This window comes from Trematomus bernacchii, unplaced genomic scaffold (genome assembly GCF_902827165.1).
Source record: "Trematomus bernacchii unplaced genomic scaffold, fTreBer1.1, whole genome shotgun sequence".
NCBI classification, from domain to species: domain Eukaryota; kingdom Metazoa; phylum Chordata; class Actinopteri; order Perciformes; family Nototheniidae; genus Trematomus; species Trematomus bernacchii.
The window spans coordinates 11,357,529-11,373,025 of record NW_022987803.1 but is presented as its reverse complement, the minus strand read 5'-3'; the positions used below and the strand labels follow the sequence as shown (position 1 = coordinate 11,373,025).

Sequence of the window (15,497 nt, the reverse complement as noted above, 5' to 3'; positions counted from 1 at the left end):
GATATTTGGTTAAAAAGAACACAATGGTGCTCTAGGAGGAGATTCAGGTGATAAGGTGGGGGGGGGTTACCTTGGTTGGTTATTGGCTAATACACAAGCCAAAAATCTGATCAGCACATTTTCAGACAGGTTTTTATATAAATGGATCAGGACAAAAAGTGAGTGAATCTTTTTTCCTGAAACTTTCAGAATCTCTTTGCACAGAGGGGACACATGTTTATGTATAAAAGACATGAAAAAGTAGATTTTGCATAATATGTCCCCTTTAAGGAGCTCCCTTAAATCTCATATATTAGCACAGGCTTTACATGTCATCGATTTTTCCCCCACTTATTGCCGCAGAGGAAAGGCATCCAAAACACGCTTACTGGAGGACACCATTTTACTAATTTACTCTGTTTAAACACTGGGGTATATCTTGAGTTTAATGATTAGGACTGCAATTATGATTTAAGTACTAACAAAACCACTCAAAAAATACCTGCAGGAACAACTTTATCTAAGAAGCATAGTCGTAACTTAATAAAACATGCATAACAACTTGTATGCATTTGTTGCAAATGAGTTATACCTTTATCTCTGCTCCTATAGCATACAAAGTTGTATTATGTCAAAGTTACTCATATTGACATGATAATAAAAATGATTGATGTTGCCTTCAAGCATCTTCCCTACTTTGACCTTCAGCTCTTGGGTTAAATTGACACTGATGTTAAACATTGTTCACAGGGGCGTTCACATTGAGTGGTATGTCAGCATGGAGAGAGAGAAACTGGATTACTTTGTTTAAACCCTTCGTTAGGTTCAAAGGTTGAGCTGTTGTCACTTAGACTGATCAACAGATCGACCACACTTCAAGGGCAACTTCTCTGTGACATTTAATGAGGCCTTCTTGAAAGGTAACCTTTGACCAGGATTTAAATAGCAAATCTTATTATGCCAACAGGAGATAGCATTCAAACATGTTTTTCCAGCTTTTCTGTTCAAATCACATACATCCCATTGTGAAGCATTATTTGCACGCTGGCTGACCACAGAAACTGGATCAACTCCAAGTGGACATCTGTCACACTTATTCTGATCATTCAACGAGGGAGTGAACATGCTCGTTGTGTTTGTTGTGCAAATGTTTAGCTAAATATTCAATAACTGACGCTGCACTCTGTGATGCTGCTAAGCTTCGCTTGAATTTCTATTTGTGGTCCTGTACAAAAACACTGAAATGTGAACACAATGCATCAATTCAAGAGTGTTTGTGTGCTTATTTTCACACAAAACACTTGCATATAAAGGAACTGATATTAAAGCATATGACAAAGTAAAGACTAAAATCTTAGTGTTAGAATAAAAGCAGGCTGTACATTTTGAGTTTCTTGTTTGCATCAGTAAATCAATAGCACAGAGGCTGCCTCTCTGCAAGGAAACTCACACTGGTGTCGAAATCAATGGCAGTTTGGCAACAATTGTCTTGTTGGAAGACCCATCGACTTCTTACCTTGACTTCACATTGGAATGGATTGGTGCTGGCACTTGTTTGCTTTGAATATATCACCATACAGCCATTAATGTGATTTCACTCTGGAGAAGTTGAGGCCAGAAACATGTGGATGTTTGATGTAAATCTTACAGATCGACCTCAGGCTGAGTCAGTCTCTACTGGTTTGTCTGAGGGGGGACATGAATGCCTCACTGCTCGCTATTACTCCTGCAGAAAGAAATGAGAGAAGCAAAAGTAGGCATAGGCGCGTTCACACCGGAGTATTTTTCCCCGTACTTTTCCCGTTTGGTTCCGTTAGTACCCCTTATGTTGCGTTCACACCTTTATATATACAGTCTATGGTTCACACCAAAAAGAGTACTTAGTGCCGGGAACTTTTACCCCCATTTTTAGTGCCTGCTAGAGAGGTGGTACCAAAAAAGTACCAATTTCTATTGGCTGGGCGAATTGCAAACCACGTCCCGTAAAACTCGGAAAAGTTTTGTGAAGCCGCCATTGTATTTGTGGCATTAGCATTATTAGCATTAGCATTAGCCCCGCGCACCAACGGAGAGAGAATAAGTTATGGCAACACAAAAAAAAACATGGGAGCGGTGGAGTGATGAGGAGGTGTCGGCGTTCTGGCGATTTACTCGGAAGGCTTCAGTAGAAGCTGCTGGGAGTCCCAGCAGCTTCTACTGAAGCCAGTCCCCAACTCCGGGGACTTCGGGCGGCAGTATACGCCGTGAAGTTGTTTGCGGCCTGCCAGTAAACCCAAAGCAGAAGAAGAAGAAGTGACGTCAGCGGCTCATTTGCGTAATCTTCCCTCAGGGAACTTATTCCGGTGTGAACGCGATCTGTACTTAGTGCCCTGGGGTACTAAGTGCCGGGGCACTAAGTGCCGGCACTAAGTACGGCAAAGTACTTGGTGTGAAAGCGGCTATTGAAATAGCATGAAGCCTTTGATACAAGGTGTAACCTCCCTGCTGAGTACCACAAACCGAAAAATGAATTGTTAATTTTGCACAAACAGGACACAATTAAAATGAATTGTAGCATAATTAGCTAGTTGCTAATTAACATATTTTGTCTCTGTGCAGGTAGACAAAAAAACACCAGCAAACAACAAATATGCTAGATAAAAGAACACAATACATAAAAGTCATGATCTTTTAAAACCTGTTTTTGAGAGCCAATTCAACTGAGCAATATCAGAGGGATTAGAAGTTATGAAACATGCTGCACTAAATATGCACAAAGAGCTTTGAGTCTTTCTACTCTGTGTACCCTCTGGCTCCACTGAGACACAGTGGCTTGTTGCTGGATGAACTGATACTCTATGCACAGTGACATCTGCTCACTGAATGTTCTTTGTTGCTTTCAAACCCCCCTGTTCACAGCTCTGCTACCTATCGCTGTCACACTTTGTCTATTTGGGAAAAGTTATGTACAGATTTGCAACGTGACTCAGTATTTCATATGTGCACTCTGTCACTTGTGGAAGTCATTTATGTGTATCCCTGTACAGTTTGCCTTTGCAGGAGCAGTTACCGTAGAGAACAAAGACAAATAACTCATTAGGGAGTACATTTCTTTGTTTTAATGAGCAGAGAGCTGAGTAAGAACTCAAAGCAGAGAATATTATCTCCCCATAAATTGCCCGAATTGCTTTTCTTAACACTGAACATGAAAAATTGACTTTGCTGCTCACAGAAATGTCACAAAGTGATAAAGCACTGTTATCTAGGAAAATGTCGCTGAGAGTTAATGATGTGTTTTATCGCAGCCAATGATATTCAAGTTTGGTGCTTGCAAAGTGCGTCCTTAACAATATAAATGTCTCCCTAATTGCAGAGCCCAACTTCACACATAAACCAGTACGCTTAGCATTGTTATAAAAGTAAAGAACATCTCGAAGGGCTTGCAATGTGTTGTTGTTGATTAGCCCCCCATGCCTTGGTTTTTAATTGGTTAGAATCTTTTATTATATCAGGATAAATCCCTTAAGATTTATCATCTAATTTTTAAAGGGGGGAGGAAACAAACACTCCCAAAACAAATGGAAGACAATATAATACCAGACATGATGTTATATAACACAAGATTCAAAAAAGAAAGAACAAATAAACAAACAAGTAACAAACTAACCAAGAGAGAGGCAGAAACATTTATTTAGTTACAAAGCTGGTAAAGATCTAAATAAGATCTGAACAGAGCATCTTAGTAAATTATTGAATGTTTAAAAAAAAAAAAATAGTTTTAGACAATGAGGATAGTCAAAGCTCATATATTTAAAAATATTGGTTCCATGATATGTTTGACTTATAGCAAAGTGTGTTTAAAACTTTGAAATAAAATGAATAACTTCACATAAAACGGCATAATCTGTTATATATTACAATGAGTCCTTGTGCTTTAATCCTGTGAAACAGTTTATCCTAGTCTCATGATCCATCTCAGTAAGAACAGACGACATGAGGTTTAGGGGAGCAAAGGATTCTGGGTGACTATGACCTGACATCAAACACCACTATGGTACCCAAGCTCACAAGAGGAAGGCGCTATACTTGAACTTGTCACTCTTTTATAATTGTAACAATCCTCTCGGTTGTTAGAGTGTATGTTGTTTTACATTATCATTTCCTAAAATGCTTTGCTGCACCTGCCTTTTCACATTAATCAGCATCAAGCAGAGAGATCATATCAATTCTCCACATTCTCCTCCGCCTCGGAGTGAGTGGCACATCTTCTATTTCAAGGCCTAAATCTTTTTATCTAACCATCTTCCCAATTCTGTCCTGTCAACTGATAGTGACAGTTTGAGGTAAGAGCTAAATTAAAACCGCGCTCAAACAAAATCGTAGAGAAGAAACTGTCAGAGTTCTGGCAGTCTATCTACGGTTTATTCTTCGACATGAATTTATTTAATTAAAAAAAGTAAACAAACTGTTTTCGTATTGGAGAAAACATAACTTTACCAATATTGGAGCTATGGATTAAGGAAATTCTCAATCCATCCTATTTTTTCTGTTAATCAATTTATTCTGGGGAATCTGGGTGTGACCCTAGATAACAACCTGTCCTTCACTGCAAACATCGCTGCTACAACCCGCTGCTGCAGATACACTCTTTACAACATCAGGAGGATACGTCCCCTCCTGACCCAGAAAGCGACACAACTTCTGGTCCAGGCTCTCGTCATCTCACGCCTAGACTACTGCAACTCCCTCCTGGCTGGTCTACCTGCATGTGCCATCAGACCTCTGCAGCTCATCCAGAATGCAGCGGCTCGTCTGGTCTTCAACCTTCCAACATTTTCCCACACCACGCCGCTCCTCCGCTCCCTTCACTGGCTTCCAGTAACTGCTAGAATCCACTTCAAGACAATGGTACTTGCGTACCATGCTGTGAATGGATCTGGCCCTTCCTACATCCAGGACATGGTTAAACCATACACCCCAGCACGTGCACTCCGCTCAGCATCGGCCAAACGGCTCGCTGTACCCGCACTGCGAGGGGGACCCAAGTTCCCATCAGCAAAAACACGTGGGTTTGCTATCCTGGCTCCAAAATGGTGGAATGAGCTCCCCATTGAAATCAGGACAGCAGAAAGCCTACACATCTTCCATCTCTTTCGACTCCACTTCGAGCGATAGAATTACTAACAAATCATTTCTAACAAAGCACTTATATACTAATAAAGGACTGGCTTATCTAAAGCTAGTTGAGTAGCACTTGAAATGTTTTGGCTCTATGAAACCTGATGTACTTATATGATTCTGTTTTCTTCAAGTTTGTATCTTCTTGGTCGAATGCACTTATTGTAAGTCGCTTTGGATAAAAGCGTCAGCTAAATGCAATGTAATGTAATGTAATGTATTCATTTAGCACCTGAAACATTTCACAAAGGCAACCCATAATGTACAGACAGGAAAAAATCATCCCAGGCTTGCTTAATTGTCCCTTTATTTGTTGTTTATTCTAGCTACTGAGTGTTTAACCTGTTAAACCCAGAGCCTGTTTTTCAGGTCTCAGGCTCGAAAATGACATTCCCAGAACAAATGACAATAAGTTCCCTTCTAAAAGGGGTACATTAATAATCTTTTTTCTCAAAGCAATGATAAACCTGTGAGTTGGATGTAGAAAATTCAGAATCAATATAGATTTCTTTTTATTTTAAAGTAAATTCAGATTGAACATGGTAAAGAAATGTAAATTATAGTGTCTGTCCAAAAATAAACCATTACTTATAGTGAAAACCACCCTTGAATGATGGGATAGTAGACTAAAAGCTTTAGGAATCCAAACTATAACATATAATAAGTACCCTGTATCAAGATTGATGCAAAACAAGTGACATTTGACCTTTTTAGAGAGATTTAGCACAAAGAAACCCACCTCTGGGGTCATTTGGATGGAAATGGGCGTATTTGCCGTTTCTCTGGAACCCATTGGTCGATTTTGATGATTGACATCTCTTTTGAACCGTTAGAGCCAATAGAATCGAAGGGGGATTTCCACATACACACACATGTTACCATTGAGAAATGAGAGCTATGCGCACGCAGTTTGCCCAAAGCGAAACCTATTTTACGCTCTGAAATCTGAAAACTGAAAACTAGTTTTATTACTGATGGATTATCAGAAATCATTTCAAAGTGACACAGACACATTGGATTAACCTATGGATTAACCTTCAGCAGCGTTTTAATGCCATTGAAGACAACTTTTGATCAGAATACAACAAAGGTAAGACATATTGCCGTGTTGGCTACCTAATGCTACGTGGTGTGATGTCTTTGTTAGCTTCTCATGTCGCGAGTTCGGATCGGTCAGTAATGATACCAATACCTGTCGAATCTGTGCAATCTCAGCTTGCTAATCGATATCTTGTTTGTGCAGATATGATAAGTAATAAGGGTATTTTAACGTGATTTCTGTGCTAAGTGTGTTAGCATTTTTTCGCTCAGGGCTAATTCAGAGCCTTGTTATTACCCTTATGTTTCGTTTTGCTAAAAATGGTTAATATTGTCTGATAGCTGAGTTTCTTCCCGTTAAGTGGGTATGACACATTAATAGGTTTTTAAATGTTAAGAAGCCCTCAGACGCTGTTTCTTGCAGACGTTGCGATTTTTCCCTCGCCCGGGGGAATGGGGCTTAACAGTTAAAGGAAGCAATTTGAGTTATAGCTTTGACCCATTCAGTGAGTTATTGGGTTTTTGTGTTTGTTCAGTTTCGCAAATCAAGTCTTGCTGCAATTATGGAACATGTCAGTATTAATCCAAACTATGCTTTGGTGACACCCTGTGGTAAAATGGTTTTATTATCAAATAGTATGAATTGTTCTCCATCGTTTTATGTCCATCCACTGGAAGTGCTTTGCCAAGAGGTTTATTTCTCGATATTACATGTCATTTGTTAGATGCTTTTATCCAAAGCGACTTACATACATTCAGTACTGTGGACAATCCCCACAGGAGCAATTTGGGGTGAAGTGTCTTGCCCAGGGACACAACGACATGCTGACTGCAGTGGGACTCGAACTTGCTACCCCCTGATTTGAAGTCCAGCACACTATCCACTGAGCCACAGTCTCCCGATGTAGTCCTTAACATTTACACATAAGAATCTCCTTTCTTCTACGATGACAAAGTACCAATTAAATCGTTTTTATACAATTTCCACATTCTAATGAAACATAGAAAGTAATGATTGACACATAATATGTAACTAAATGACTATTGAGCTGGACTTTGTCCTAAGATGAGCCTACATTACCAGCAGGAAATGAGTCCCTGATGTTGTTCCTGGTTGTTACTTCCACAGTTGTCCTTTTTTTTACCAATTCCTCCACCTCAGGAAGCCAAAACTACATTTTGATCTTATAGTGGACTTGCAATGGCTTCAGGGAAGGAAAGTAATGGACTCAACACTATTGCATTTGATGTAAGTACAATTACTTTTCATGTAAATGATACCATGTATTGGCATTTTAAATATTTGTAAATAGTGAGGATTGCTCTTCAATGAGTTCTGATTAATCCTGATACACAGTGGGCAAAGGTTCAGACAGGTGGGAGGTCTTTAGGTTGGAAGTTTATAAACGTTGTGCAACTCTTTCTTAGGGTCCGCACTCAGCCATATTTGTTTTTGATTTGGAAGCTTTACACATTTTCAACTAATACAGAAACACAAGGACAGAGATGTGTTTCTGTTGTCTATTATGTCTTTCTACGTGAAATGTCCATCTGTTTTAATACATTTAAAAATCCCAAAAGGTTAAATGTTGTATATGGTGTTGCAGATGGATGGGGATCATCAAAGAGGAGAGGAGGGAAAGACATGCGGCAGCAGCTGTGTAACAGAGGAAGACAGAAATAAACCCACCTATTGTGTGACTGATGTTCCTCCCTGGTACCTTTGTATTTTTCTGGCAATGCAGGTGGGTGTGACAAAGCCTTGTGGAGGTTTTGGTTTCTGCGGGTCATAAAACAACATTGTAATTGGAGCAGTAAAACTATATGATTAAATGTTTTATGGTTATGCCGTTACTGTTTTCTTCATAGTTAAGTCTGACAGGCCAAGGAACCGAGCAGTCACACTAGGGTAATCATAGAAAAGAGATCAAACAAACTGGAAACTGATTTTCTCAACTCAGATTTTGTACATGTTGTCCTAAATCACATAGGAACATATTTCTTCAGTCTGAACAGTAAAAAAACACTGACTGACTTCTGGCATTTATGTACATGTATAAAAGTAGCATCCATTTATCATTAATAGTTTGTAAAATATTGCAAATGCAGATTGTTGTTGTCCGGTGTGTGTAGGGGTGTCATCAATAACCTTAATTCTTCACTCTGATCACCATTCCTCTCCTGTGCAGCATTACCTGACAGCCTTTGGGGGGATCACCGCCATCCCCCTCATTCTCTCTGAGGGACTGTGTCTGCAGCACGACAGCCTGACCCAGAGTCAGCTCATTAACACCATCTTCTTCACCTCTGGCCTGGTCACTGTGCTGCAGGTCACCTTTGGTGTCAGGTCAGAATGATGGCTCCAGCTAATCACACCACTAACCATCCTATAAGATTGGAGACAGTTTTAGTTAAAAGTGTAAGAGTAATAGTACTCTGAGTAACAAACTCTGCTTACTCAAGTTAGACCCTTACTGAGACCCTTGGAAATGTGAAAACTGGCTTCAATTTTTTCTTTGTTACTGTATAACATAATTTCATGGATACAGTAATATAGAAAATGTAATGACTCTGTTTCCAGCAAACAGCTGTTTTAGGGGGTTTGACAAGAACCCGACAAAAACACTGAGTTGTATGCTCAACACAGTCTCACGGCATTTCGTGTTATAGTCACGAAATTAATCTATTGATTCGTGTTCACCAACACGATTTCGCCATTTTATTCGTGTCACACAGAACGATTTTAAAAGCAATGTAAATAATAACAAATTAGAAGGAAAAACAGATAAATAAAAATACAGATTTCAATATTCTGACACAGAACAATTTTAGAGGCAATGTATTTCTATTGGTAGTATGTTTCGTGCCTGCACCAAATAATAACAAATTAGAAGGAAAAAAAGATGACATAAAATACAGATTTCAGTATTCTGAGGCTCTGAGCCATTTCTTTTCCTCGTGGACGGCAAAAAAACTCCCACATTATACAATTTAAAATAAAAGGGATATGGTTAGGCTTAGGGTAAGATATTGAGTAAGAACATGTTTTTATGAACCACACAGCTTCTGGTATTCCAAGACCCGACCGGACAAAAAGACGTGTTGCAGGCACGAAACATACTACCAATAGAAATACATTGCTTTTAAAATCGTTCTGTGTGACACGAAAAAAATGCGAAAATCATGTTGGTGAACACGAATCAATAGATTAAATTAATTTCGTGACTATAACACGTATGCGTATAAAGAGAACTCAAAGGCAAAAACATGGGCTAACTGAAAAAAAACTTGACTAAGACTAAGCTGTTGAACATTAAATACATGATAATAACATACTATTAACTATCTGCTAAACACTGCATGTTAACATTGTCATTGTGAGCATGTTAGCATTACGATGTTAGCATTTAGTACAGTCTCACAAAGCTACTGTCAAGTTGACTGCTGTTCTTAACTTGTTAAAGAAAGTTTGTGACCTATTATTGTGCATTTATAACAAACATAGATTCAACTGTACTGTTGTGTAGTCTTACACATGCTTTGTCCTAATAAATGGTTTGTTTATTTGTCTGACTGAGAACTATGTTTGTTTATGTCACACTTGTAGGCTTCCCATACTACAGGGGGGCACCTTTAGTCTGGTGACCCCTGCCATGGCCATGTTGTCCCTACCAGAATGGAAGTGCCCAGCTTGGACCCAGAACGCCACACTGGTCAACACTTCCTCACCTGTTTTCATAGAAGTTTGGCAGACCCGCCTGAGAACAGTGAGCCAGCACAAACACTGCACAGCTTTTGATTGATAAAAAAACAGAGAAGTGAAACAACACTTTTGTGGAGCTCATGATTAATTCAGTGAGCTAGTTTCCACTCCGGGAAGTAGACAATTCGATTGCAGGCATAGACTCTCACTCGGCCAAAGTTGATGCTAAGGATTTTGATTATTGTTTTCCTGTCCACAGCTGCAGGGCTCTATTATGGTGGCCTCTCTTCTGCAGATCCTGGTTGGTTTCTCGGGCCTCATTGGCCTCCTCATGCGCTTCATTGGCCCGCTAACCATTGCACCCACTGTCGCTCTCATCGGCCTGTCACTGTTCGATTCAGTTGGACAGAAGGCTGGCAGCCACTGGGCATCTCTGCTATGTACGTAAGCGCTCGATGCCATAGTTACTCTCTCTTTGCCTAGTTGGAAGTTAAAGGTTTTTACAGTATTTTGGTTGCAAGCTGGGATGGATCATCTATTTCAATGACGGTATCAGTCTCTGGTATTGCATCATCATGCTAATGACAGTTATTCTCATACACACAGGACCACAGTGCTGATCATCCTGTTCTCCCAGTACCTCCGTCGTGTACCAGTCCTTGTTCCTGCATATAGCAAAGCCAAGAAACTGCACACCTCAAAGTTCTATATCTTCCAGATAATGCCTGTATGTTATGTATAAGCATGTATGTAGAGCCCGATATACACAATTTCTGTTCCTTTTTAATTGTACTGGCATATGCTGAGGCTGATACTAAAGTAAATATTGTTTAGATCCTGCTGGGGATTGGGGTCTCATGGTTAGTCTGCTACCTCCTCACCATATTTGATGTCCTACCATCTGATCCAACCCAATATGGCCACCTGGCCCGCACTGACGCTAAGGGAGATGTGGTGAACGAGGCTTCCTGGTTCACATTACCTTACCCTGGTAAGTAAACAAGATACTATCAAAGACATTCTGGGAGGTAAGGAAAAACCATGGGCATAGTAGAATCAAATATTCATTCATTAATTAACATGAATTCCTGCATGTATGATGCATTGGTGTAGGCATCACCCTGGTTCCCTTGTAAAAAAAGCCTATGGGATTACTCTATTGAACTATAGCAGGAAATAAGCTTTTGTCTAATGAAAGATTATACTAGATACTGTACAAGTTTTGTTTAGCAAGATAATCCTAACAAATAAACACCACTTGTGTGATTGTTAAGTAAAAGCTAACGATATGCTATAAACAAACCTCAGTACAGTCACATTAATTCAACATCTGAACCACTGAGTACACACATTTACGGTATGGGAAATGGAGAAAGGGAAAGTGCAAAAAAGATCACTCATGAACTAATTTGTTAATAACTAATCCTTGAATGACTCAATGCCCGAAAGTACGATTTTTTTTACACTGCTCAATATTTACAATTTTGACTCCTAATAAAGGTCAGTGGGGCATGCCAGCTGTGAGCCTGGCAGGTGTCTTTGGCATGATGGCTGGAATAATATGCTCCATGGCAGAATCTGTGAGCGACTATTACGCCTGTGCCAGGTTGTCAGGCGCCCCCCCCTCCCCCCTCGCACGCCATCAACAGGGGTATTGGTGTTGAGGGGCTGGGCAGTTTGTTGGCAGGGGCCTTTGGCACAGGCAACGGCACTACGTCATTTAGTGAGAATGTGGCTGCCCTTGGTATCACGAAGGTAAGATAAGATATCGACATCCAACCGTACAGAGTATCTTTTATTTATACTGCAGTAGTACAATGCATGTTCAAAACATCTGGTATTGAGAACAAGCACAATTCCTGTTTGTGTAACAGGTGGGGAGCCGAATGGTTATTCTTCTGAGTGGATTTTTCATGATTTTGATCGGGATGCTGGGCAAAGTTGGGGCCATCTTCGCCACCATCCCCACCCCTGTAATGGGAGGCATGCTTCTGATCATGTTTGGAGTCATAACTGCAGCAGGAGTTTCAAATCTGCAGGTATAATACGATTAACAATCAGCCACATTGTGTCCAAATGCTTTGCTACTATTCAGAATGTTGCTGACATATCTCATTTTACAGTCCACAGACATGAACTCCTCCAGGAATATATTTATTTTTGGTTTCTCCATTATGTCTGCACTCGTCATTCCGAACTGGATAATGAAGAATCCTGGTTTCTTAGATACCGGTATCTATCAAGAAATGTCATTACTCCTTAAAGCCTTTTCTATTTTAACAGCATGTAATGTATATCTTTCTCAATATTTATTTTGTCTGTGTTTTCATTTAATATTTCTTTTGTAACTCAGGTGTTAAAGAGGTAGATCAAGTGCTGCAGATATTATTGACCACAAATATGTTTGTGGGAGGGTTTCTTGGCTTCTTCCTTGATAACACAATTCCAGGTGAGCTGAAATGAAGGTTGTTATTGACACAAGTTCTAAAATCCAATGAATGTGAATGTAAACTATTATTATAAAAAAAGGTGTGGTCTAATTGTCTTTCTAATACCACGATCTCAGGGACCAAACGTGAGCGTGGCCTCTTAGCCCGGGATAAAGTACATCTGGAGGACTCTAGCTGCACCTTGGGAACTGAAGAGGTGTATGACCTTCCGTTTGGCATAGCCTCTTGCTTGTCATCCCAATCTTGGGTCCGTTACATCCCTTTCTGCCCATGGAAGGATAGCAGATCTGAGAAACAGTCGGAGGAAAACAATATGCCACAAGGCCGGGGGAAAGAGCACCTGCAAAACGGCACGGAGGTGTTTGATGAATGTGCTCTATAAACTGTGATATAGAGGTGGTGTCATAAAGTGAAATAATAAAAATTTTATCTTTTTACATCACACAAGGGTCAAATAAATATTGTTTTGAGGATCTTTGCCTACTGATGACTGGTCAAACAGGAGATTACAATAAAGTTTACTTTCCTACATGAATCAGAACTGCCAGCAGTAGATTTATTTTTGATGCATCATTCATGTTTTAACCCTTCAATTATGACTATGCAAAAAAAGGAAGTGTGAACTGAAGCTTCCACATTCTGTCAACACCAAATAAAGAAAACTACTTAAATATCACTGTGTTACTATGCTCCACCGTTACTCATATTTCTTCTAAAAACTCATAACCAGTCACACACACACCGACAGAAAACTAGAATAATGCATTCCTCATTCTCCTCTTTCAAAGGAAATGTAATTTAGCCTGTGGATAACTGTATTATCACACAGCCCTATCTTCACACTGATCTAAGCAGCAGCTTAAAAAACCCACAGCAGTGACCCTCTGGCTCTTCTTGTGTTTCCTTCTGCAAAAACAAAAGAGATAACACATATTTTCAATCGTCCACTTTGCCTTCATCTCTTTTCTCTGTCAATTCATTTCCTCTGCCTCACCAGCGCTGACAGGCAGGTGGGATATGGTTTAATGCTTTGATCTGTGGAGCCATCAGTTTTCCCAGAGGCACAATTGAAACACTGGTCAATGGTTAGATGTACACTGTAATGTTATTTAAGGATGGTACAAAAGCACGAGTAAACTTGAGCTATAAAAATCGAACCTTTTTTATTTACGTGCCTTACTGGAAACGCATTACAGAATATCATATTTTGAAAGTTAGTGTTCTGGAAAGGGATTTTGCGCAGTGATCGTCAATTGGTTTTGTGTAACACTATGCCAGTAATCTGCATTTCAATGGGAAAGGACAACTCAGCAACTCTGTTCATTAGTAAAGGCTTAACATTTACCAGCACCATATTTTTGTATTCTGTCTTTGAGACTTCAGCCTCATCTCATCATGCCTCCATGGCTCTCAGGCACTTTATGAGATCTATAGTAAGCTCTTGAAAGCTTTCAAACACCTATTTTATCTTTTGGACATAAATATTTACGCAAATGGAGTTAGGAGAATGGGGAGAGAGACACACAAAAAGAATAAGTAGTGAGATAATGTGTTTTAGTGACAGGGTCATTTTTTAGACAATGTGAAAGACTGCTCTACACACTCCCGCTGACTCAAAAGCAAACAAAAATGTCCAATGAATGCAAACATCAGTATATTTATTTTTAACTGATCTAGCTAACCGTACCCACATTCATTCATAAGATTGATTTTTATGTGAAATCTGAATATACTGCAGTGGATTCATAATACCTCACTGTCATGTGGCTGGGTTTCAATATTAGCTTCTATTTTTCATCCTATAAAATTCATTTCGACTCATCACAGGAGAATAAATATGATGAAGTACAAATACTTGTATAAGAAGGATGAATCCATACTGCTTAAGAGTAACTTTAAAAGTAATGACTTGACATGTTTACACCATGTTGCGCCCACATGTATTATTGATATGATCCTTTTCAGTGCCAGAGTTATGGCTCTGTGCTTTAGGAAACTAGGTGTTATTCACTCACTGAGCTAAAGTGTGGGAATGAAAATGGTAGATTATGAAAATAATTAGTCAGGTTAAGCCTCAGGTTTTTCAGTCATCCATAAGAATAAAGTCTGTTCATTTGGGTTAGGGTGGTTGGCATATCTGATACTTCTTTGCTCTGTAAATACTGGATGAATCAGCACACCGTTTTCAAACTGCGTCTGACGAATAAACTTGTTCTGAGTGAGAATAGAGCGACTTTTGCTTCTCAAAATATTCACTCTCTAAATCAGGAATAAAACTTCAAAATCTTTATGCTGTATACTATTGTTTTATCTCCATAAATTGGTTGTATTGGTGCTATATATATATTGAGATTCTTAATCCATTGAAGTGCACAAAGCAACTAAATAATGAACTAACTAATTAACTAACTAACTCTGGATGATGCTAACTGGAAGCAAGGTGCAATAGAGATAATAGTTAATCTTGTCACTAGAATACCCCAATTGCAATAAAAAACTATATAAACAGAGATAAAAAAGGCCAATCAGTAGCACTGACAATAGTTTATTACAACTATGAATTATTCAAGAAGTACAATTTCATTGTGGTTTGCCACCCTATGTGACACCGATTATAATTCTGTTAATTGAGCTGCAGAATCTGAGGACTGTTACTCCATAATTAACCTGCAACAACGAACATGAAGCAAACAATCTCAAATAAATGAGCATATCAGATCATGACACTGTAATAAGAGCACTGCTGGGTGCTGAGAAAGAGCCTGAAATATTCATATTGCTGCAGTCTTTCTTCACTAATCACAATTTCTATGTTTCCTTTACTCTTTCATCAAGGGCCTCTCCCTCCCTCCCTTATTAATGTGATCTTGAATTTTTTTTTGGATATGAACTAAAATATTGCACACCATCTGACTGGAATTTTTTCATGCTTAAAACATCCGGACCAGAACAGATTCAGCATGTTCCCATGTTCGATGGATAATTATCTCCTACCCTGAGACCTGCCTTATCACAGCGGGATCACATTGGTGCTCATTAAAAAAAGGAAGAAAAGTAATCTGGAACAGCTCATCCCAAAATGTAAACTCACATGATTTTCACTTTACTCATTAGTGCTCTGAAATGCCTGCCATATCCAACAAAAGAGAATAAGATATACTCTATTGATC

General features: G+C 39.3%; 1 protein-coding gene across 1 annotated transcript; it reads left to right on the top strand.

Annotated features, from left to right (window-relative positions):
* The first annotated feature begins 7,258 nt into the window (after positions 1-7,258).
* LOC117498335 (solute carrier family 23 member 1-like) lies at positions 7,259-12,988 on the top strand. The gene is given in 13 exon segments (XM_034150365.1): positions 7,259-7,423; positions 7,782-7,919; positions 8,364-8,521; positions 9,782-9,941; positions 10,137-10,321; positions 10,484-10,604; positions 10,712-10,868; positions 11,378-11,496; positions 11,498-11,632; positions 11,752-11,916; positions 12,001-12,109; positions 12,231-12,326; positions 12,444-12,988. Coding segments are annotated over 13 exon segments (1,857 nt in total). The 5' UTR covers positions 7,259-7,375; the 3' UTR covers positions 12,710-12,988.
* The last annotated feature ends 2,509 nt before the right edge of the window (positions 12,989-15,497 follow it).